This window comes from Sceloporus undulatus, chromosome 6 (assembly GCF_019175285.1).
Source record: "Sceloporus undulatus isolate JIND9_A2432 ecotype Alabama chromosome 6, SceUnd_v1.1, whole genome shotgun sequence".
In the NCBI taxonomy this organism is placed as follows: domain Eukaryota; kingdom Metazoa; phylum Chordata; class Lepidosauria; order Squamata; family Phrynosomatidae; genus Sceloporus; species Sceloporus undulatus.
The window spans coordinates 92,768,161-92,794,368 of record NC_056527.1 but is presented as its reverse complement, the minus strand read 5'-3'; the positions used below and the strand labels follow the sequence as shown (position 1 = coordinate 92,794,368).

The following is a 26,208-nucleotide window of genomic DNA, read 5'->3' as shown; positions in this document are numbered from 1 at the left end:
TCCTCTCTACAGACATCTGTGCTGTACATGAAGGTGCCTAGAAAAGGGAAATGGCACAGTTATGCTTGTGCAGAGCTACTCAATGCAGTCTTGTCTCCACTCACATGCTGGTGTAAACACTTATATATTGTTTGGATAGACTTTTAGTTGAATTCCCACCACCCCTTAATACATTAAATTGATAAAGTGGAATTTAGGACCATTTCCTCCTCCCTAGCATGAAAGCTTGCAGGGATAGAGTCTGGACTTATACCAACAAATACAGGGAGGAGAAGCTTAACTCTTCCCACAAGACTTTTTCCCTTAAAGCTCCTCACTCCTGTATGCAAGTGCTAAAAATGAAGGAAGGAAGGAAGGAATCAGGAGGGACAACGGTAATTTAAATTTTGCCAATTGTTTTATGTCACAATTATTACCATTACATTCAGTGATATATGGGAATTATGATTTATGAGTAACACTAGTACAAAAAACATTACTAAGGATTCTGTATGGTGTAGTATGGGATGATGTCAATGGGTTGGTGGTGACACCATGGGTTACCGCATGGGGTGACGCCAACTGTAGTGACACCACTGTTTCAGAGGTGTGCAATTCAAGGGGCTTTCAGACTGCAATCACATTGTAATCCCTCCCCAGAGGCTACTCTAGTAAGGGATGGTGGAGACTGTAGGACAAAAAAGGGCCAAAGTTGTCCATCCCGGTCCGGTCTATAGGAAGTTCCTACCATAGGCCAAGTCTTAGCTTCAGGTCCAGTTCAGCTAACTAGGAAGAGAATAAAGTAGATTACACTTTTAATGCAATAGGGGCAGGGAAAGTAAGCTGCCATGGCAAGGGTTAACAAAGGGAAGACAGTGAAAAGGGGAGGGCAAACAAGGGGAAAGTGGTTGATAGGAAGAGGGAGAAGAGATTTCTCCATCATACCTGGCATATTTCCCTCTGCCTTTCCACACTGAACCCATTTCCCGCCTTGGTACCGCCAGTGATGCTGGTCGACTAATACAATGTCCACATAGATGCTGTAATGGGCCACAGGGTCCAGCCCAGAGATATTGAAGCTCAGAAACGGGAACATCCTCCTAGTTGGTAGTGGAAACAGAGGGGTGGGGTGGGGGAGAGAGAAAAATATAGAAGGATATCACATCACCAGTTTTCCTCAGACTCAACACATTTCCTACTCACAAGCCATGAGGAGATCAGGGCTATGGCTTTGAAAGAAACATCAACAAGTATCTCAACTATTCAATCTTTCCATCTTGGTCACTCAAGATAGATTTCACAAATCTTGACAAAGGGATCTCAGAGAAAATGGCAGTGCAAGTGTGAGAAAAGAGAAGTTCAATGGCAGATTGGCTCCTTTGAGTATTTTTTTTTTTTTGCAAGCAGGAGAAAGGAACTATAAGACAGTTCCCACCATCAACAGGGGAAAGTATTTCTCCTAACTAAACAGTTGCTCATTTTCTCAGCTGTAGAAGTTGCACTCCCCAAAAGTAACTTTTAAAATTGTCAAGTATTAGTGTGCACCCTTATGCTGCTGAAAACAGGTATCTCAGTTGCAGCCATTGTCTCTGATTCCACAGCACCATCGGGTGACATTTTTGCTGTCTGTTGTACCTTCCCCAACCTGGACAATGGAATTAAGGATCTGACCTGAAGAGTTATGAGGGCAAGCAATGTAAGACTGTGAACTATTTAACAAGCGGTAACAGAAGTGACTAAGAATAATGAGCAAAGACACTTTTGGTGAGAAGGAGAGAAGTTTTTGTTGAGTGTGGAGAGGAAGCTTTAGAGTACTGTGTAAGAACTACCCATAAGTGAACAGGTGGGGAAATGGGTATAAAAAACACATTCCAATTTTGCTGTAAATTGAGTCAGCTAGGATGTTTCTTTAGCTATCTCTTCAGAGGTTTTTTTATATACAGTGGTGCCTCGGGATACGAAATGATCGGGTTACGAAATTTCCGGGATACGAAAAAGTTGGATTGGCAAAAACTGTTTCGGGTTACGAAATATTTTTCGGGTTACGAAATTCATTTCAGCGCGAAATTCAAATGCTGCAAAGTGCAGCTATAGGCTTTCCAGTGCTAACGGAAAAGTGTTTCGGGTTACGAAATTTTCGGGTTACGAAAGGAATGGCGGAACGAATTAATTTCGTAACCCGAGGCACCACTGTATATTTTAAATCTGGCATGTGTGCTCATCCAGTGTTAAACTTAATTTCATTAGATTTGATAAAACAATGGCTGGATCTCTGAGAAAGTAACCTGAAAACTGATCTCTCTATCTAATGTAACATCTGAAATACTACCTCAAGAGAAATCCCACCCATAATGTCTAGCTTTCTATTATTGATGATAATGTTTAAATAAAGTAAAAATAGGGCTTTGCAATCAACTTATCAATAGAAAATTAAGCCATGCTGACTAGGACACACTCTGAAGATATTGAACAGAGGAAAGTAAGTCTCACTGAACATAGGATTTACTTCTGAACCAACATGGATTGCCGTGAGAGAGAAAAATGTAAACCTTACTTGCTCCTTCATATTGCCGTTTCCAAAATTATTTCAATTATATCATACAGTCAGACAATTGCAGTGTTTGGATTTAAAAGAATGCCAGGAAAATTTGGGGAAGATAGCTAGCTAGGTAGGTAGGTAGGTGGGAAGGTAGGTAGGTAGGCAGCATAGTGCTACAGTTTGAGTGCTGGATTCAGCCATGGAAACCCACTGGATGACCCCAGGCAAGTCTCAGTCTAAGAAAAAGGCAGTTGCAAACCTCCTGAGGAACCTTGCCAAGAAAACCCTGTGATAGGCTCATCTTAGGGTCTCCATAAGTCCTAAATGACTTGAAAGCACACAACAACAACAAATGAAATACATGGGGTCGCAGTAAAGGCAGGCAACTTGGAAGGTGTGGTTGTTGCTGTTGTTTCTTCAGAGGGAGTTTGCCATTGTCATCTTTTGAGGTTGAGAGAGTATGATTTGTCCCAAGGTCACCCAGAGCATTTATATGGTTTTATCGAACCATTTCCTGTATTGCTATGTACTTTATATGTATTAGCTTACTAGCCCCACCACCTTTCCCTTCTCCTTTTATGTCATGTCTTTTTAGATTGTAAGCCTGTGGGCAGAGAACCGTCTAATTAAAAAGATTGTATGTACAGCGCTGTGTACATTTACAGTGCTTTATAAATAAAGTTTAATAATAATAATAATAATAATAATAATAATAATAATAATAATAAGCTGGGATACGAGCCCTAGTCCAATGCTCAAACCACTGCACCACACTGGCTCTCAAAGGAAGGAATATGAAGGGGTCGGATACTCATGTTGCAGCAAAAAGCTGCCTCTAGACTGTGTTATGACCTGTTGGAAAAATTAGTCATATGCTTTCTGAATTTAAAAGAGCATTGAAGACCAGTCTTTTCCGGTAGGCCTATCCAGCTGATTTATAAATTGTGAATTTTAAATGATTAATTTTAGATGTGGATTGTTTTAATATCTGCACATCTTATTTGTCCTTTTAAATTGATGTTTCATAAAGTGTTTTAACTGATGTTGTTTGTTAATTGTTGTTGTCCCCTGCCTCAATCCATGGGTTGGGTAAGAATTATTATTATTATTATTATTATTATTATTATTATTATTATTATCGTCCCTTTACAATCCATCTCTCTCCACATGAAGGGGAGGGAGGATGTGTTGTCCATTCTCCAGCTCACTTCATCAATTGCTGCATTCAGTCCTAATAGTTCAGCTCTACGATCTACTTTCCAGCAGTCAATATATTTCCAGGCTATTCCCCACTCACCCAGCCCATTCCAGCAGGGCAGCTCAAAGAGAATGACACGCACTTCATCTTTTCGTTTGTCAAGAGCTGCTCGACTGGCTGCGACAGGTGTAAAAGCAGCTCCGTTTCTTTCTTACCCCCACTGACCTTAGCCAAATTCTCTACCTCGCCACTTCCCTCTTGGCTCCCTCCACATTTCCGGTTCAGAAATAGACACCACTTCTATTTTCAGAGAAAGCAAGAAGGGGTGAGAGAAACAGAGAAGAACTTGGGATGTATGGACAAAGAGTGGATGGCTTGAAACGTTTGTTCCCTGGGTGAACCAAAGGAGTTTTGAAAATCCAAATAGTATTTGTGAAGACGTACAGACACACACAGGAATGCACAGAAAGACACAACAAGTAATACTGGGCTCAGTTCACAAAGCCATTTCCCCAGTGAAGCTTAATTGAAATGAACAAGAACTATTATGTCGCTCCTATTTGGATCTTTTGTTATTGTTGGTGTGTGCCTTCCTGTTGTTTCTGACTTATGGTGACCCTAAGATGAGCCTAACATGGGATTTTCATGCTAAGTTTCTTCAGAGAGGGGTTGCCATTGCCATTGTCTGAGGCCGAGAGAGTGTGACTTGCCCAACGTCACCCAGTGGGGCTACATGGCCGAGCCAGGATTTGAGCCCTGGTCTCCAGAGTCATAGTGCAAGACTCAAACCACTATACCATGTTGGATCTTGTCAGGTTACTTTTAAAAACAAATATAACTCATTATATAACACTTTAACAACCCCATTCGTTTGTTTCCATTAGTGTTACAAAAAGATTAGGAGCATTTTATGTTGTTGTGTGCCTTCAAGTTATTTCCGATATACAGCAACCCTAAGGCAAACCTGTCACAGGTTTTTCTTGGCAAGATTTGTTCTTGCCAAGGTTTGGCAAAAGGAGGTTTATATTTGCCTTTCTCTGAGGCTGAGAGAGTGCAAATGCCCAAGGTTACCCAGTGGGTTTCCATGGCTAAGCAGGGATTCAAAGCATGATATCCAGAGTCATAGTCCAGCCACTTCACCACACTCAAACCACTCCACCATACTGGCTCTCACACTTTGTGTTACTCCTCCCTTTTCTGTCACTTTTTGGTGAGATGAGGAACCTTGTGAAAGGCTCACCATGAGACAGAAAGGACTTGAAAGCACACAACAGCAGCAACAACAACCAGATAATTGGTCTGTTCACACTATTCTACTAACTTCCCCATGTCTGGGTTTGTGCAAAAGAACAAGTGGAGTGGGAAACAAGAGGATGTGTCAAATATATTAATCGACCCAGCTTTGAAGGGATTTTGCCTCTTGCAACAGACACTTTACATTGTGTTGTAATGAGACAGCCTATGCATATGCCAATCAGAGTGCAACTTGTTAGCAATCTTCCACAACTCATCAGCAATCAATTAGAAAAATTAAAAAATTAAAATCAGTTTTAAAAAGTTAAAGAAGGATCAACTCTAAAATCTCAGACTGGAATCCTGTTGAAGGTTTACATCTAAATGGACTTTCATGAGCAGGAATTAGGACTGGGCAGTTCTGTAACACGCATATATTACTATGTAGGAGAGCCAGAAGAGTGACTGATAAGACTGACTAATGAGACTGATTGTGCATCAATCCTGTTGTTCACCAGTCCCATTCTATATGGTTAAAAGAAACAAATTATTAAAAATGTTAGTCATGAATGTATAGCCAACCACTGAGACACTTGGAGGTAGACATGATATGGGTGAATCAACACTTAACCCCAAAATAAAGCACCTTCCAGTTGCCTCCACGGAAAGCGCCCAAACCTGAAAGTGTGGTGGTAGATCATTGTTAGCATATGTAAATTTTCCATGGATCATTTTCTAGTATTGTGTGTGAGATAAGGAAAAAATTAATAGCCAACTTTATAGCCCCCCACACACCCACACATGCACATAAATAGATTTTGCCATTCTAACATCATGGTAACCTGAGTGGAATTTTCCACCTACTAAGTGGAAATATGTTTGTCGGACTCTCCTAATGGAGGGATGAGTCCTGTTTCACACACACACACACACACACACACACACACTCCATTCAGTACAGCACCTAGCACCATCCTCATATTAAATTAATATTTAATTTGGTCACAAGAAAAGGGGCATTTGAAAAATGGTATAGTAGTCACAAGAAAAGTGGAATTTGCAAGGATGGCACACTGTGTACAGAGTGCCTTTCCCACAGAGACTCATCTGCAGCTCATACAGAATTATAGTGGTACAGAGGGGCCTCGCTATCTGCGGACTTGCCATCCACTGATTTCAGTATCTGCAAACAGCAAGCCCACATTTCCCCAATGGTGGTGCATGCCCATGGTTGTTCTGCCATTAGGGACAGCCCCCATGGTCCCCAGTAGCAATGCATGCATGCGGCCATGCCACCATTAGGCACAACAGAACTTTAGATAAGCCACCATACTGCTGCCACTAATCACTGCATGGCCACATGCATGCGCTGTCATTGGGGACAACGCAACTTGAGCATCCACAAATTTTGGTATCCATGTATGGGGTGGTGGTGTCCCAAGGTCCCACTGTATTATTTCACTTTGACTGTCATGGTTCTATCCTATGGAATCCTGGGGTTTGAAGTTTAAGGCAAGGCATTTAAAATTGTCAGCTAGGGAATCCAGGGTCCAGAGAAAGGATGGAACTGTGTGGTTAGTGGACTGCATAGCACTTGGGTGGGTTCTCTGCATCCCTACAGAACACAACTCCAACACCCTGGAGACTTATCAGAAAACTATTGTCCCTAAAATACATTTTTTCAGTTTAAGAGAGGGAGGGAGGGAGGGAGGGAGGGAATGCACCTTATACACATAGCCTGAAAGTAATTTTATACACAATATTTTTCATAATTTTGCACATGAAACAAAGTTTGGGCACACTGAAAGATCATAAAGCAAAGGTGTCACTATCTCAGCCACCCATGTGCACAATTTTATAATATTTCAGATTTTGAAATTCCAGATAAGGGAGACTCAGCTTGTATCCTGAAATGGTGCTTTCTTTGCAAATACACTCAGTACTCAATTTTTCAACTTTGCCTGGAAACCATACCCCTTGCACTCCTGGAAAACCTTATCTTAATGATTAGGACTAATCCTAGATATGTTGATGAGTTGAATTGGAGGCAGAGCTCACAGTCAAGCTGGAAATCTGTTTATAGAGCCAAGCCACAGCTTAGATCTGGTGCATATATAGTAAATAACAGAGTGTGGCCTTATACACGTGTGGAATGCATGGCTTAGCTGTTGATTTAAAGGCAAATAGTTCTTTGAAATACAAACACTGGGACTGCAAGCACCACACTGATTAAACTAATTAAAGTTTTAATTGCAGACAGAACTTCCCTTTCACCCCTGAGATAATTGCAAGGGGGGCAGTGATAACAAACAGGATGCAGGGAATGGACTTGCTCCTGCAAATACAAGAGGACCAAAGGGCCCACAGAAATGTATACAATGTGCATAAGTGCATTCATGTGTATAGATGTACCTTTGGAATTAATATAGTTTAAATAGAAATACAATACTCATCTCACTATTGTGGGGAAAACCAGGGTCAGGAGACCTGTGTGCTCCTAGACAGGTATTTCTAGATGAGGCATTTTACCGTGATGTTTTACAGAATTTATTTTACTGGTATTTTATTTTTTATTGTTGAGTTGGCATGATCACTCTGTGTGTGTGGTGTGTGTGTTTGTGTGTGTGTATCCATCCATCCTCTATCTGGAACATAACTGGGAAGTAACACATTAGTAAATAAATTAGCTATGAGTTACAGGTCACTTTGTTTTAGCAACAAGGGTGGAACAAAGATAAATTTCAAAATTAATGTAATAGGAACAACACTACTTTACTGGTAATCTTGGCACTTACTCCAAAGTTACTTTTTGAGTCTCTTTTGGATAAATTTTTATGCCATTCTCTTATCAGTTCTTGGAGGTTTCTCTTTTCTCTTACAAATTACTGTTTTAACACCGGAACCCATAATGGAAATGAACCACTTTTATAAAGCAATTTCCAAGTTTGGATCTGGAGGTACACCAGCTTTTGCTGTCTCTATCAAATTTTACAAGAAAGAAAGAAAGAAAGAAAGAAAGTTCCTTCTGCTTTGTAGCAAACAGTTTAGAAATGGCTATTTTACACACAGGAGAGGGCATTTATGCATGTGAGCTAAAAAGGTCTATTTATCCTGGAGTTTTCTTAGCAAGTTTTGTTCAGAGGAGGTTTGCCTTTGCATTTCTCTGAGAAAATGTGACTTGCCTAGGATTGGACTATGACTCTGGAGACAGGGTTTTAATCCCTGCTTGGCCACAGAAACCCACTGGTTGACCTTGGGTGAGTTACACACTCTCAGCCCCAGAAAACCCCATGATATCTTCCAGTCTATATGATGACTTAAAATGACAATATTTATATCACTTTTCTGAGAGGAAAAAAGTAATGAATGCTGAGAAATAGACATAAAGTTTGAAAAATGCAAGTCAAAATGCCTTTAAAATGACTTTTGAAAGCAGATTTTGAAAGTACTGAGAAAACTTACTCATAACACTGGACAAGTAATTCCCCTCTTAGTACAGTTTATATTACTTCTAAGATGTAACTTCATTATAACTCATTACCTCAGCTAGTAAATTTTACTGGTAATTGTGTTACTTGTAACTTCTTACTTCCACAGACACACCATCAATTTTCTGTTTATTTTACAAGCACCATATGAACACCACAATTTGGAAACCATCCGTGCTTGCATCCAAAATTCATCCCATAATCCACAGCAACTACATTTCAAGGTAAAAGTGCAAAATATTTGGAACAGCAAGGAGAAAACATGTTTCTCTTCCACTTTCATTCCAAATGATGCACCATAGCCCTTCTTCTGTCTTTCACGGCACACTGTACATCCACTTGCCCCCCAGTTGGAAACATCTCTGTGCAAAAAGAAGTAATCCATTCTCCAACGGCCATCTCTCCAGGGAAGGCTAAGTCAATATTTTAATCCTGTTAAATGGTAAATTTAAATCCCAAGAGGAAACAGCTGATCCAGAAGCAAGATCCTGGGTCCTGCTGGGAGGGAGAGTAGTGGTGTTCACTCCACATTAAAAATATCTTGTGTTTGTTCTCGATTCACTCCTTCTTGATCCGTATTCTGTTTCCCACCCCACCCCATGCCATCCACACACTGCTAGAAAGTTAGAGAGATAAGGAAGGATATAATTTAAGAAATCATCTAAAGTAACAGATTAAAAAGGACCACAAGCATAACAGTTTCCATTTATACCTGCAGTGGTTCACCTCCTCCATACACTTTGCCCTCACAACAACCCTGTGAAGGAGGTTAGGCAAGAGAGATTTACTTTGGCCAAAGCCATAGAGTTCCCTAACTGAGTGAGGATTTTAACCTGTCTCTCCTAAATCCCATTCTAAGAGCGAGTAGCTCCACACAATTCAAGATCTAGATTCATACCATTTCCTAACACCCTTGCCTCCTACAGGCTACACTTTTGGTTTCTGATGAAATAAAGAAGTGACTTACAATGATATCACTGGCTTCACTTAAAGTCATTTCGGGGGTATTACAAGGAGTGTCACACCTTGTTTTGCCCCCAAATGCATACCTTCAGGCTTCCAGAGGCATGATTTTACAATTTATTTTTTGAAAATGTTTTGTTATGATGGGTGTGTGTGTGTGTGTGTGGAGAGAGCTACACAAAAGTGCTACAAAATTTCCACCATTCACTCATCTAAGAAAGAAAGAAAGAAAGAAAGAAAGAAAGAAAGAATGTAATGCTGTATTCTGTTATTTTGGGTATTTTAGGGTTTTTTAAATTGCCAAAGTTGTTTTAAATTGTTAATTGATAGTTTTATCCTTGTTGTTAGAGGTCTTGAGCTTTCTAGAGGAAAAACAGGGTATAAAGGTTTTTTTAAACTCGGTCAAAGAATCTACAATTAAGTTTGAGTTCTGACATCTTAAAAAAACAACAGCAAACCCAAAATGTGTACAGTTTCAATTTTTTACCTCCCCACTCCCCTCGGCGTGCATTAAAGTCATTTGTTGTGACCCCATTGAATTTCACAGGATTCTCTTAGGCAAGGAAATAAAGCCTAAAGCACCTGGTATTCCTTGGCATCTCCCTATAAAAGTACTAACCAGGACCAATCCTATTTAGCTTCCATGATCAAACATGATGCCATTGGGATACTTGGGCAATCTCTTGGTTATGGGAATTGGTAAAAGGAATTAAATCAAGTCACTACTTATTTAAAATTAGTTAATTCCAAGCTATATTTAGTAGACTACACTTAACAAAACAAAACATTTTAAAAGTCACAAATATCAACCAATCATCCCAGTAACTCAACACTCATTTCCCAGTACAGGAACCAGAACAATATAGACAGGTATTCTTTTCATAACTTCACTATTTTCTGATCATGTTTCAAAGACATATCTTGGAAGTCCATTAAACGTAGGGGTGTGACCATGGTTGTTGTTGTTTTTGCTGCATGCCTTCGACATTTCCAACTTGTGGCAACCCTAAGGGGAGCCTTTCGTGGAGTTTTCTTGGCAAGATTTGATCAGAGGTTTGCAATCAAGTTTGAATTCTTCCCCTGAGGATGCCCAAGTTCACCCAGCAGGTTTCATGCATATGGTAACATAGTTGGCAAGTAAAAGCATTTTACATGTGCCCAAAGGCACTCCACATTTTCCAGAGGGAAGCCCTGGCACAGAAAGAAAGCTTAAGGAACCTTAAAGAATTTAAGAATACAGTAATAAATGGAAAGAATTGTTGTTCTTTCCATTTATTTTAGTATCATAAATGTAATAATTAAGTGTATGTAAGGTTAAGGCTGGAGAAAACAAATGAAACTGAAAAGATTTGTGTGTGTGCGTTGTGCAGAAGGTCAAAATATAATTAGCTTAGGATTTTAGCAACTTCATACACTGATGAGAAGGAGTAAGGGTTTGAAAAAGTGTATATACTACAGAAATGACTTAAAGCAAACGTGGTATCATAATGTTTTTGACTGCGGAAGACGCAAAAATTGTCCAGAATGTATATAACAAAGTTTTGTTTTAAATTAATTTTTTTAAGTAAAAAAAGAAGAAGAAAGTTTAAGGATGGAGCTTTGCCGCAAACGAAAGCTTTATGGCTCAGAAAGGAACAACAAAATCCTGTCCTACTGTCCTGTCAGAGAAAAGGCACAAGCAATGGGAGCACCCATGTGCCTATCTAATCTCATTAACAGTCAAATTGGGAGGGGGGGGCGTTTTTAGTAGGTTTCATGCAGTAATGCAAATAAATGTTGGAGGAAATCAACATCAGACCATCAAATCCCCTGCCTTCTCTGAGATACTGTAGTATCCATTTAACACCATCAGGAATTCTAGATAGGAAAGGGAGACAGAAAAGAGGAAGAGAGAGAGGGTGTGCACGATACTTCATCCTCCTAGCATTGTGTCCTGGTTTTATCCTTAGGGATTGATAACTGGAACAGTAGGGGAGGGGGAATTAACACACAGCCAAGAATCGAGTATCCTCTAGCTGTTGAGTCATATTTTCCATGGAGCTCTCATGGGTCAGAGTGCTCCTGTTCAGTTAGCCTTCTGAAAGCAGTGAGGTTTGTATTTCATCAATGGTTGCAGTTTCTACATAAATTGAAATTACAGAGGAATCCATGGACATGCAGCCCCTTCTTAAGGTCTCTAAAGGGAAGGGATGCTCAAAAGTTTTTTTGTTTTTTGTTCTGCCTTTAGCTTAAGATTCTCAGCCTTCTGCTCCCAGCAGGAAAGGAAGTACTGTATTAAGACAAACTGATGAGACTGTGACAATAATAGATGGACAGGCAAAAAGTATTTAGAATTGTACAGTGGGCCTTTGGTTTGGTTCCAGGATCCCAATGGATACCAAAACCCATGGATGTTCAAGTTCCATTATATACAATGAGGTAGTAAATTATATAAAATATCAAAATCAAGAGTTGCTTTTTGGACACTTTTTTTAAAAATTCAACATGTGGATGATTGAATGTATGGATACAGAATCTGTGGATATGGAGGGCTGACTGTATGTACAGTACAAGCAAAGTTATTGTAGCAAAACCTAACATGAGAAAGAATTACATGAACTGGTGAAAGTACCACTTGTCCAAACAGTATGAGGTGGGATGCCTTTTGTTTAAATAGCACCTCAGCCACACATTGTGTATACTAGCAAGCCACTGCTCCCTCAAGCTTCCATCAGAGCTTCCAAAGGTTGCTTTTTTAGACTACAGCTTCCAGAATAACCCAATCTAATGGATTTGGGTAGCTGTAGTCCAAAATCATCTCCAGATTCTGAGATGGTCTGCTTCTCAATGGATCTCTCTCTTTGAGTACCCCCAACACCACCATACAAGGTTGGATAAGGACACTTTGCTGCCTCCATTCATCCAGGTCATGTTATCTTGGTAAACATAACACTGAAGCTGTTGTAAGTTTTCTTTCCTAGAAGTAGGGAAAAATAAAACCACACACTAAATCAGCTGCACCCTTTTCATGACACCCAACAATTTACTGCCTGAGGTGGTTGCATGACTCTGCCTAATGGTGCAGCCAGATCTGTCCTGGTTTTATTTCAATAAAAGGAAATTACAGTGGGTAGAAGAGAACATATAGAAACTGGGAGGTTTGTTCCTTCCAAATTTGATTGGTTGAATGTCACATACCTATTAATCTCTTTCTCCATTATACCTATTAAAATAATAAGTTAGATTCAGGCTTCATAATCAGAGAAAACCCACTTATACCAATAAAACATGTATTATGGCCCAAACAGACAGACCAAAATAAAGCTGCTTCGGGTCACTTTGGAGATATGCTATTTAAATGATGCATGTGTCCTAAGAGGCCAGAAGCCGCACCAAAGCCATACTCCAGTCCTAACGACTGGAGCACAGCTTTGGCAAAGCTTCTGGACTCTTAAGACGCATGTGTCATTTGAACAGCATACCTCCAAAGTTACTTGAAGCAGCTTTATTTTGGCCTGTCTGTTAGGCCCCTAAGTTATGATGTAGTTTCCAGCCTCAGCTATGGTGTGTGGACCAAGGTGATGCTCGAGCAGAATGGCACTATACTGGTCTGACTGGGAAAAATGAACCATCCTTACACCCACTCACCCCCAAAAAGAAATTGCAGACTGCTCCAAACCTCTAAATTGATGCCTGCTTCCAAAATGAATAACATAATTTCATAGTGGATGTTTCTCAAATGACCATCGTCATCTTTCTTTTTAAACTGAAGGTTCTGCTTTCTTTATCTATATTCTATATATATATTATGCATTCTCTCGGCATTAAATCAGTGAATATTAACTAAGCAAAACAACACTGGCACAAAGCCCTTTAACCGACCAATTCAATCCGGTCAGCTTGAAGAGTCCTCAAAGAAGCTGCTTCAGGCAGGAAGTATGTATGTAAAAAAAGAACAGGAGGTTACCAACATACAAACGGAAATGTGTGTTGTCTTCTCAAGTTTCCCAGTCATCACTCCAAATTATTGGGTATGTAACCACGCAAAGAGCACAATGAGAATGTGGGCAAGTTTTGTGAACTTACTTTAGACTGTCACCAATAAAGTAATAGTACTTGATCCATCACCTGCCATTTAGAGGATTATACAATTTGATTTGTAGATTTCCTAATCACAGAGTTGTACAACCCCCTACCCAAAGAAAACCAGATCATTTCTAAACTCTGACCTCTACACTATCATCGCCACATTCAGAGTGGGAAGCTTGGGCAAGATTTCAATAGTGGGCCAGCCAGAGTGGGCTTCCTCATTACTATCCCAGGATGGCTAAACATATTTTAAAGCCTGGCATAGAACAAAAAGTGGCACCCTACAAACACCCATTCAGGTTCAGACATTCAAGAAAATGCCAAAAGAAAGAAAGAAAGAAAGAAAGACGTTCATAATGCAAAAAAATACAGTGGACCCTTGTTATACGCTGGGGTTTGGTTCCAAGATCCCCTGTGTATAACAAAATCCATGTATGCACAAGACCCATTAAATATAATGACACAACAAAATGGTGTCCCTTATAAAAAATGGAAAATCAAGGTGTGATATTTGAAATGTATACTTTTTTTGAACATTTTCAAACCGTGTATGCTTGAATCCGCGTATAAGAAATCCGTGTATAAGAAGGCCCGACTGTAGTACTTATTGTTTAGAACACAACATTATATTGCATTTATTACTTATTGCATTTACACACCAGAACCAAAATAGCTCCCAAGAATAAACAGGTGTGCCCTTCACTTGTTTTACTTTCAGTCTCACTAATTAAAACTAACATCCCCAAAGACTAATCTACTAAAGGTTTAGATGATTACACTACTGATTAAGCCAGCTAAACATTTACAACTCTAATCATTAGGGCTGTGATGTAATTTCAAAGAATTCTTACACCAGTCAATCAATGAGCTTTAATTAATGAATGGGGCAGTCCAATGGGCTCTGGCTTGGCATGATGCATGCCATTTGCAGCTAGCCCAGCTTGGGCCCAGTTTCAGAGACTCAAGTTTATTTGACCCGAAGTCCACCAAAGGTGGAGCCTGGATGAGTGAGTAGGGAGAGTTAGAAAAAGCAGAGACTTGAGGCCCTTTCACACAATGCAATTTATAGCATTATGATTCCACTTTAACTGTCATGGCAAATTCCTGCAGAATTCTGGGATTTGCAGTGCAGGGCATTCTCAGCTAGATAGCTTGAGGACCTCATCTGATTACAATCCTGCAATTCCATAGGATGCATCCATGGTCATTAAAGTGGGATCGTAGTGCTATAAGTGTAGTGGACAGGGCTCTGCAACACCTACCAGCTAATTTTTAAAAAAGACACAACCTGAGTTGACCTTCTGCTTTGTTTACTAAATTATGTAAAACAGCATCTTCCAGAAAGACAGCATGAAATAAGTCCTGTGCTATTAGTAGTAGCAGTGGCAGCTATGAATGGTATTTGTCAGGCAATGGAAACAGCTCAATCTTTGATCTCCAGCCCAGTTCTTCAGTTAAAACAGAGCTTGGAAGACTTACTTTTTTGAATACAACTCTCAGTGTCTCCCCCTGCCCCAGCAGAAGTGTCACTCCTTATTAATGACATCACACAGCAGAGGCCCATCAAACTGGCATAACTATATCCTATTCTGTAACTGCAAATTGAAAAGGATAAAGGGTTTAGAGTGGGGTAGGGAGTGACAGCCAGCATGGTGTAGTGGTTTGAGCATTGGACGACAGCTGTGGAGACCAGGGTTCAAATCCCCACCTGGCCATGGAAAGCCACTGGGAGATCTTAAGGGAGGCAAAGGCATACACACCCCGAACAAATCTTGCCAAGAAAATCCCATGATAGGTTTGCCTTACAGCAGTGATTCCCAAAGTGGTGGCACAGTGGTTAAATGCCCGTACTACAGCCACAATGTTCAGAAGTAAGGAACACTGATTTCCCAAGTGTCTGTAAGATTAGAGTCTGAATATATTGTTAAAGTAGATATTCTTTTCTTGAATCCTGTTTTCATGTTTTAGACATCCTATAACTGGAGCTCAAGTTACTGGTGCCTGACTAACCTTTCCTGGATTCTTTTTTTAAAAAATGGGATTTAATTACTACTAATATAGCCATAAGCATTAACCGGAAATCTTGTTTCATGAGTCCTTGAGGGTCAAACAAGACTTGACAGAGATTTGGGACTGGATATCTCAACATCCCCCTCCCCTCCACAATTTAAAAACAGCTGCAAAGGTTCATGTTTGATCAGGGAGCACCTAATGAAGTAGACATAAATCAATGAAAGTGTATACTCTCAACTTCTTTCTCTCAGTTAGTCTCGGCTACATCACTTTGCATACTGATCCAGACTAACGCAGCTATGACTTTGAATTCTACCCCCCCAGGAGCATAAGAATTTAAGCCTCTCCTTCACTGCAGAAATAATTCAGTTTGATACCACTTTAGCTGCCATGGCTCCATGCTATGGAGTTGTGGAAATTATAGTTTGTTGTGCCATCAGAGCTCTGCTAACAAACTACACTTCCCAGAATTCCATGGCATGGAGCCATGGCAGTTAAAAGTGGTATCAAACCAGATTATTTCTGCAGTGCAGATGCAGCCCTGCTGCTGTTTTCTTAATTCTTCTTCATGGTCTCTGTGATTCACACAAATGGGCTATCCTGTGCAACGCATCTTTCAGAACCTTACAAAGCAATGGTTCCCAGCCGTTGGTCTTCCATTAGTTTTTGACTTTAGCTCCCAGAAATGCAGCCAACTTGGTCAACAGTCGGGAATTATGCTAAAGCTAAAGCTCAAATAATCTGGAAGACCAAAGGTTTGGAACCACTGTTTTAGAGTGTTACCTAAGTGTTTTAGCAGTATCCGCACCCACCTCCAGCAGCCCTATATTGGAGCCTTCCCACCAAAACTGCTAGTTCCTTTTCATTCACCATTATAGCAGCATCTATAAGAATTGCATTCTTCAGTTTGACTCTCCATGTAATTTCTTGACTCATCCCCATGAATGGTCTGATGTAGGTGGCAAATCCACTATGGATTTTATCAAGGAAGCTCTGCTAGTGCACAGCTAAAGTCCCATATCAGCAATACACCTGTTCAACATGGAGCAGCTGTGATAAGACCAGCATTAAAATCCAGAGAATCATCTCCGCTGCACTGGCAAATCCATTGACCATCACTAGCCACCGCTAAGCATGCAGAAGTGAAAGTGTGTAAGATATTAATTAAAGAGGAGGGAATAATTTCTCTTATTTTTCACCCCCTTTCTCTAAAATGAATAAAGAGAAAAATGTTCAAAAACCTTGCCTTATTTTCGGGAACCTATAATCAGCCTTCCACTCCACTTACACATAGACAAGGCTAATGGACTGCTGTCTTCCAGGATTCCCAAATCTCAGGGCCTTGCCTTCAGTCTCAGGTTTTCATGGCTCATCTTCAGACTGGAAACAAGGGTACACATTTTCTAATTCTGGGGGGCTGAGATCCAAGCAAGAAGAAAGGACTGTGTACAAATATCCAGCTCATCTAGGAGAGTACCAGCTTGGTACAATTTGCAATTGCAATTAATCCATTTCTTGATGCAGCTTGCAAAGATGCTCCAGGGAAATCTGTGCTTTTACTGCTAGGTTCCTTCTGCCCCCCCCCCCCCAGTCATTATGGCACCAGAGCTCACCTTCTGCTCTGCACCTACTTTTTGACAAGAGGCAATTAGGCTAGATTCAATGTAGTAATGAAGCAGAAATTTTAAAAATAGGGGCTTTACCTTTGTATGTGCTGAAATTATGTTTGATAACATAGAACAATCCAATTTAAACAAACAAATGTACTTTTCCCCTAGCAAAATGCTGGAGAATCTAGCCTAGGAGTTGGACGTGAAGAAAGATGATTTAGAAAGAAGAGAGTGGAAAAAAGCTAAATCTTTCTCTCTGAAGGGTCCAGTTCACTGTCATCTCTGCTTCCTGTCCCATCAGAACACTATTCTGAAGCCTCTGTGGCAGGATTGAAGCAAAGGCTCATTCAGCGCATACTAACTTTGAAGACGTGAGCTAAAACCCACCTTTTTTCTATCATCACACTGCGGCAAAACAACAAAAAGAGTTGAACAGGCAGTGTGGTGGGCTGCTTACTTCCTGAGCCAGCATTGCTGGGGGAATGTAACATGGGCCACAATAACCACTCAGAGACAAGGAGCGAGAGATAGCACAAGCCCCTCTTAACCTCCACCCCACCTCCAATCCCATCTTTCCCTTTGCTATAAACACAGAACATTGCAGGTGTCGTAACCACTAGACAATTGCATAACATGTCCTCTGGATTTTTCAACTTCATAAAACAATGCTATGAAATTGTTTTCTGTTGTTCACCTTATAGATGGGGAAAGTGAATCTGAGACACTTTCTTGTCCATGGCCAAAGTACAAATTCTTGCTACCCTGGAATTTAACTGAAAGATCTTATGTCACATGTGACTAATAAGGGGCCCATACAGACAGGCCAAAATAAAGCTGCTTCGGGTCACTTTGGAGGTATGCTGTTTAAATGGCACACACATCTTAAGAGGCCAGAAGCCGCACCAAAGCTGCACTCCAGCCTCTTAGGACAGATGCATCATATAAACAGCATACCTCCAAAATGACCCAAAGCAGCTTTATTTTGGCCTGTTTGTATGGGCCCAATGTTAGGAAGTAATGAGGATGTAATCATATCACATTACAAAAGTAGCACAATTAACAAGAGCGATATTACCTACGTGTTTTTATGTGAGTGTTTCAATTATTATGCCATTCTCTTTTCAGCTTTTGTATCTCAATATATAATCAGAAAGGAATAGAAAAGCAATTACTAGCACATAATGTAATATAATGAGTTATTTTTTCAATAGTATGATATGAAATGGCAATGGGTTACTTTTCAAACACAGTAACAAGTAACAGGAGCTGATTATCACGATGCTCTGGGAAAGTAAAATTCCAAGTTGAGTTTTACAATACATTGCTTCAACATATGAGGCCTGTCATTAAGAAAGCCTCCCAAAAAAGTATGAAGGGAGTTTATACTGACAGGACCCACAATAGCTGGGATAATTGGGCTGGCATCCTGTTAGTGGCATATGCAAGCATAAGTGTACCATCCAAATGTGATCATTCTCTCCTGCAAGACACACAATTGTGTGGGACCTTTTGAAGAACTAAAAATTAAGTTACTTTTTTAAAATAACATATTTGAGAGGGAGAGATGGGATCCTTTAGGGATCACAGAAATGGCCTTAGAGACCAGCTGCACTTTTCCCACTCCTGACCTACATGCAGAATATTGTACAGTACTTTGGAAAATCTCTGGAAGGAGATAATTCCAAAATTGACTAGCAAGAGATTTGTACATGTCCCTCTGTGTATACTTTCAGTCCTAGCCTAAGATGTAGATTTGGTCCTCTGGACAGAAGAGAAATTCAAAATAACTAAGGAATATTTTTTTATACCTTACATAATTTATGGTCTGTAGGACTAACTAATATAATAAAATATAAATAAAACTTTTATTTTTATCCCGCTTTTCTGTGACAAGCCAATCAAAGCGATTAAACATGATACAATTAAAATAGAAGATTAAAATATCTATTAATAACACAATAAATAAATAAATAAATAGTGAGGACAGCGTGTTGGGCCAATACATGATGTGAGGGGCAATCATTCTGTGGCTGGACACTTTTATTCAGGGAAGGCCTGCTGGAAGAGATCTGTCTTGACAGCTTTTTTAAAGCTGTCTAAGACCCGTTACAGACCGCCTCTTAGGGGCGGCCTGTAGGCGCACTTTTCCCCGCTGGATCAGGGCCTCAGCGTGCAGAGCGGCAGCCGCTGAAGCCCCGATCCGCCGCTTTCCGGGCTGCGGGGAAGCGGCAAAAGGCCCCTTTAAAGGTTATAACCAACACCTTGTACTGTGCCCGGAAATAGGCAGCCAGTGAAGAGATTTTAGGACGGGTGTTATCCGGTCAGTCCTAGTTTTTTCAGCAAACAGCCTGGCTGCCATATTTTGCACTCGTTGAAGTTTCCGGACTAGGCATAAGGGTAGCCCCATGTAGAGCACATTACAGAAATCAAGTCGTGAGGTTACCAATGAATGTACAACAGTACAGACTATTAATGAGAGCATGGACATATTTTTCTGTTCTTAAATATGCATAACTATAAAAGACAAATCTTGAAAAGTTCTATTTAAAAATAAACCAATTAACAACCTGTGCAGATCAGTAATAAACACTGGCCGCAGGCCAGAATGAGGGCATGGCGTCCACATGACACACAACCCCTCACTGCCCTGACACCACTATCACACCGTGCACCTGACCATACGGCACTCCTCTGGCACTGCATCCAGCTTTTTGTGGCTCTTCTTTGCACAATGGAAAGGTCAAATCAGGGCCATGGCATGTAGTTGCCGCAGCCCTGATCTGGCAAAGAAAGAAGCAGCTGCAGGCCACCCCTTAGGGAGTGAAAATTACTTTTGGACTCTGAATTCAGTTTGCAGCAACTGAATGAAGTAAGCTGTGAAAAGATGAAAAGTGGAAGGAAAAGATGAAAAGTGAAAAGATGAAAAGTGGAAGAAAGAAAGATAAACTGGGACATTTTAAAAGCAACTTTAAAAAGTGGGGTGCCAGAGGACTAATTGGGACTTTCCTTGCCAAAGTGTATGTCAACCAAATAAAACCTCCTGGACTGACATCCCCCACCTGATAGCAATGCCATTCAGTCGTGCTCCGATCACATAGCTGAAACCTAGTAAAGTAGGTTGGGGATGAATTACAATAGTAGCAATAGTATGAACACTGTGACTAAGGGGTTGTGCCTTCTGCTGCCCCTTTTACAGCCAGATCAGGGCTGTGGCAACCACACGCCACAGCCCTGATCTGGCCTTTCCAGGGGGGCAAAACTGGATTTTCATTTTTGCACCTTGGAAAGGGAACGATAGTCACGGTGCTGCAACTTTATGGAGCTCCTTCAGTGCTGTGTTATGTGGACGCAGCGCCAGTGGATGCCATGACGCTGTATGCCATGCAGTGCGGCACACACCGCCACGCTGCCCTGGAGGCAAAGCCAGGGTATGCATCGTGTAGTTGCTATGCCCTGACTCTGTCCACAACCCAGCCCAAACTGCCAGTCTACACAGGGACTAAGTAATGATCAATAATATGAAACAGTTAAGTATGAGTAAATCTATGTAATGGTTTCCTATTCAGAACTGTTACTTAGTCACAATATTGACACTACTGCTATGATCACAACTCTCCCCACAACCTACGTTACTGGCTATTAGCTATATTGAGAGGGAAGGCCCATTCTGCCAGTGATGGTTCCATCAAGTATTGTGGGAGGGGAGGCTTTATTTGTGATCTTCCACTCTTGAGCCAAGGCCAGTTTCTTTTCCTCATCTGAATTGCTTACTCACTCTTGCCCCTCCTCGCCAGTAAATAGTGTGCATGTTTGTGCACACATTTTCAAATTGCCTATTGACTTATGATGACCTCATTAATTTCATAGGGTTTTTTTTTTTAGGTAAAGAATACCTTACCTTCCTCTACAGCCTACAGCACTTGGCATTCATTGATGGTCTCCTGTCCAAGTACCAATCAAGGCTTACCCTACCTAGCTTCCAAGGTCAGATAGGATCTAGTGACTTTAGGGTATTTGGGCCTCCCAGTAAACAGTACCTATCCATTATTCCTTCTGTCCTGATAAACAGGTGATCAGAGAGATTTCAAAATGGTCTCGTTGCAGGAAGTTTGCACAGTCTTTTGGACAGGATACGTTTACTGTTGTTGAACAATCAAATGGGCTTGTGTATAGACTATGGATGCCAAAACATACATCTCTTTGCTTTTCTTTAAAGTGTCTTCTGTCTTTTCTTGATAGTGTGACAGTGATTTACAAGATAATACGTTTATTTATTTATTTTATGTTTGGACCTTTGTGAGGGCTAAACATATGTAAAACTCAATGATGACAGGATCAGATTTGCTTCTTTAATATTTTGTGGAAAATGTATATGTGCGGGAGGCATGCCTTCAGCACTTGTGGAATAGATTAACCTATTCTTAGCCTGTCATTTTCCTAATGAAATTAACGATTATTTACACCTTTATTGAAAATTTACAGGTACTCCTAAAATAGCAGTTTGGATGCAGTTTAACACAAAATCAAAGCAAGGACAAGATTTAGTCCCTTCTCTCCCAAAACCAGTCATACAAACACGTACATTTCTTCTCACATGCTGCTTTTTACAAAATTTAAAGAATAAGAAACTCCAGTTAAAGAACTGCATTTGACCTGAAGACCTAGCACTGCTGGTTCTTGCCCCTCAACCTCCATGTCTTGAGAAAAAACAAAACAATAAGTGGTATTCTAAAGTTTAACTCTCATCGCTATCTTTTGTTGTTCGAGTTTATGCCACAAAACCTCAAACATTTGGCAGAACTAAAGGCACAAACCTCATGGCAAAAAATCAAAAAACTACCTTATCTCAAAGAGGTAAAACCATTTCTTTAAACATGATGTTCAACTCTCTCTCCTTGCAACTAGACGTGTGTGTACCTACATGTGGTTAGGTGGAGACACGTGTGCACACCAGGAGTGTACTTAAAGGAGGGAATTGCCCCCCTCAAATAAGAACTCTGCCTCCATATGAAATGTTTCTTCAGCCTCCAAATTTCTAGTACTGCAATAACTTAAAACTTCAGTTGAGCATTTAAAAATATAGTTTAGGCATCCAAAGAAAACGATCAAAGGGAATGTGAATACTGCAATTCTAGAAATTTGGGGAGTGAAAGAAAATATCATGGAGAGGCAGAATTCTTATGTAGCAAAATGCTTTCATTTACACACATACCCACAGGAACATCCTGTGCACAATCACAATCACACACACAGTTTTCAGGTCCCAAACAAGGCATCATGATAATATCACCTCTTGGATCAGGTGATCAAAGAAATATCTCAACTCTGACGATGAAGGCTATACTTCTGACTTCTCTCATCACTTCATCTCAGAAAATCATGGCAGCAGTAGAATGCCATTTATACATTGCTGTGCACAGAGGAAGAAAACAAACTGTGTTCTCCCTTCAATTTGTTCATGGTTCCTACATAGTGGTAAAAATGGAACAGTTATGGTACCACAAGGTTGTTTTTGCAGCCTAACACTTGCCCACTAGAATCTGGCCACCCAAAAAAGGTGAACTGTCTCTCCTGGAAATTTCCAGAAATGACAAATAGTCCTTTAAATAAGTTGCAGGAAGCTTCTGCAATGCTTAATCCAAAAGAAAACCAACTTTCCAAAACTAGAAATGGCCATCCAGCCTTATCAACTAATCCACCAATCTTTTTGGCACTTTTGGCAGTCCATGTGGACCCAGAGAGTCACAACTGAATGATTGTACAAGAAGAGAGAAATGTCCTACACAGAGAAAACGTGCTCACCAGAAATAAGGCTACGTTAAACCTTAGCCAGCTAAACCAGCATGGTGTAGTAGTTTGAGCACTGAACTATAATTCTGAAGACCAGGGTTCAATTCTCCTCTCGGTCATGGAAACCCACTGTGTGATCCTGGACAAATCACATACTCTCAGGTTCAGAAGGCACCCTGATAGAGCTGCCTTACGGTCTCTCCATAAGACTGAAACAACTTGAAGGCATATAACAAAGAAAATCTCTTAAGCAGACCAGTTTTCTGTGCAGAGGGATTCTCCCACTTCCACCATTAATCCAGTCTAATTCCTACCAACCACAAAGGTGGTGTAAATTTTGATGGTGATGTAATTATATAAAAACATACCTCCCAACATTTCACAGATGAAAATGGGGGTACAAGCTACATCAGAGTGTGGTTAAATCGGCACGAGGTTATTAATGAGAACGAACACAAGAACAAGTAGAAGCTGTGGCAGTTTCCTTTTGCCTGAGCCTACTGCAAAGACAGGATTTGGCCACCTCCCCATACTGAACTCGATTTGCACAAACTGAACCACACAGAGGACAAAGTGGGAAAGTGGAAGGGCAAGAGAGAAACTAGGACATTTTAAAAGCAGCTAAAGAAGTGGGATTACAGAGGTTTAATAGGGACTTTCCATCCCAAATCAGAACACTTAAAAGTTATGGTAAAATTGATTGTTTGTTTTTATTGTTGTTTTAATTTGATAACCAACTAATGTAGTGTATTATTTCATTGACCATATTTCCCTGCTTGATTTTATTTTTCAAAACCAATAAAAAATAAATAACACTAACATATATAAATTAAATGACTAACTGAAATGTATCACTGAAGTGATTTTATACTGTGTGTAGTGCTCCTCACAATGCCCCCCCCCATAAGTCCCTGGGAGAAGGGGAGAAAGAGAGAGGATCAGGATGTTAACATTTACTTTGTTTACATAAACCATCAGCTTCTGCAAAGTCTGATATAATCGACCACAGAGATTCTTAATGCATTAATCTGATGAATCATTGCAGTGTTGCAGCCAAACTAATTTGCATTGTTCTTAGAAGCTCTTCCTCTGGTTAATGTTAACGCTGAAAATTTTCTATGAATAGCATAGATGCTTTTGAGTGGGCTTTTGCACCATTATTTTAAACATACACACATACATGCATGCATATGCTCCATTATCATGAATTTTGGGAACAACTGAATCATTACTTAAGAACTTCCCCATTGCTATCAGGTTTGTTCTGAGCAGTGAATTTTTCCCCCCCTAAAAGGTAAAAAGTGCCAAAAATGTTACCTCTTATGAAAGTGCTCCATTAATGTGAAGAAGCTCAAGGTAGCACATGGTTTTCCAGCACCCACTTTATTTTTGCACAAATCCTGTGAAGTGGATCAGGTTCAGGCTAAGAGGTAGCGACTTGCTGAAGTTTATGACTCATTGGGGATTTGAATCTACTCTTATACTATCCACTATGTCATGCTAGTTCATGTTCCAGGAGCTGATGTTCTGAGGCTGTCTTAAATATTTGGGGAAGAGAGCATTTATTAATTAATTATCCCACTTTCCTCCAAAGACTGGAACCCAAGACAGTCAGCAATTAGATTTAAAAATAAAACCAGACATGGAGTAAGTTATAGTATTAAAAGATAACTAGGCAGATTAGCATTTTAAAATAACGGCATTAAAGGCAATTTTATAGTACATGGGAGGAATACACAAATGCATCAGTTAAAATTCTCAGTCAACTGCCAAAAACCCAGCTGAGCTGTCAGCAGAAGGCCAATGGAGAGGAAGCCAGCCTAGCCTTCCTTAGAAAGGAGTTTCAGAACCTGGGAACAGCCACCAAGAAAGTCCTCTCCTTGCAAATGTGAGATTGCAATTGAGGCAAACACAAAGGTACTATGGTCTGGTCACTGTCTGAATCAAGGTGCTGGACTAGATAGGACTAGATAGATAGGTCTTTATTCTGATCAGCCTTGCTCTTCTTATATTCTAATATTCTCCCTGCAGGCTTAAGATTTCTGGAAACAGTGATGCTTCCCAATGATCCTTCATTTGCCACATCATATGGGCTACATGTGGGAATCTTGGTGCATCCTTGGTCACAATGTCTTAGTCATACATCAGGAATAGCCCAAGACATTTTGCTAGCTGAGGAAGAGTAGCAATAGCAATAGAAATAGCAGCTTCATTTATATACCATGTCATACTGCACTAAGCAGTCACTAAGTGGTTTACAATGGTCAGCTAAGTGCCCCCAACAAGCTGGGTACTCATTTTAGCAACCTTGGAAATGACATGCCAAGCTGAGTCGACCCTGAGCCCCTGGCTGGAATTGAACTCACAACCTTGTGGTGGGTGCAATACTAGTATTTGGTAGTCCTCCTGGCTTTGCTACCAGGTCAACACGTACAGTATCCAAAGCCAGCCTTGTTCTTCTGGCACATGAAGGAGACAAAAAATAAAATAAAAATCCCACAAGCATTACTTCCTTGCCCTGGAACTAAAAGGTAAAAAAACAGTTTACTGTCCTGTAACAACCCCCAACCTTTGCTCACTGCGGCACCCACTCCGCCTAATGATTCTACCAGGCCCTTCCTTCTTTATTTTATGTGTTTATATGTTGCCATTCTGCAAAGACTGCCAAGACAGCTGGCTTTTAAAAATACTTCGAGAAACAAAAATTCCTCATGCTTGAAAACAGAAAAGAATCTTCTCCAGGTGGCATAAGTGTCCTGGACTGAGCTCCTTTATGCCTACCTTGCCTAAAGGCACACTGGTACCTTGTGTGCCACCTGGAAAGGTTAGGGTTTGACCAAGGGCGCATCTGCACTGTAGAAATAATGCAGTTTGTCACCACTTTAAGTGTTGTAGTTCTAGGCTATGTTATGGGATTTGTAATTTTGGAAGGTCTTTAGCCTTCTCTGCCAAAGAGTGCTGGTGCTTCACAAAACTCCAAATCCCAGGATTCATGCCATGCAGTTAAAGTGGTGTCAAATTGCATTATCTCTACAGTATAGACGCATCGCTAATGATTCAATAGGCAGTTCAGAAATTGATAGTGCAAGTACAAGCTACTTTGCCTCAGTTTCCCAATCTATTTTCCTTAAAGACACAAAGATTTTAAGTAGACACCGAGAAAATGTGGGAGGGGCTATTCTTAACATTCCTGTTAGTTTACTAAAGTTTCCTTCACGAGCTTATGGCATACAATAGCAACAACAACAACAACAACAAAAATGCCATAGCCTGAACATATCATTATTTCTAATTGAAATAATGGTCTAAATCCTATTATTAGTCCTG

General features: G+C 40.4%; 1 protein-coding gene across 1 annotated transcript in view; it reads right to left on the bottom strand.

Moving 5' to 3' along the window:
- The window catches only part of TBX21 (T-box transcription factor 21), a 66,892-nt gene that overhangs the window by 14,232 nt on the left and 26,452 nt on the right, over nucleotides 1-26,208 (bottom strand). Inside the window, exon 2 of the mRNA XM_042473394.1 lies at nucleotides 925-1,079. Coding sequence (XP_042329328.1) covers nucleotides 925-1,079 — 155 coding nt within the window. The remainder of the gene's footprint in view (nucleotides 1-924; nucleotides 1,080-26,208) is intronic.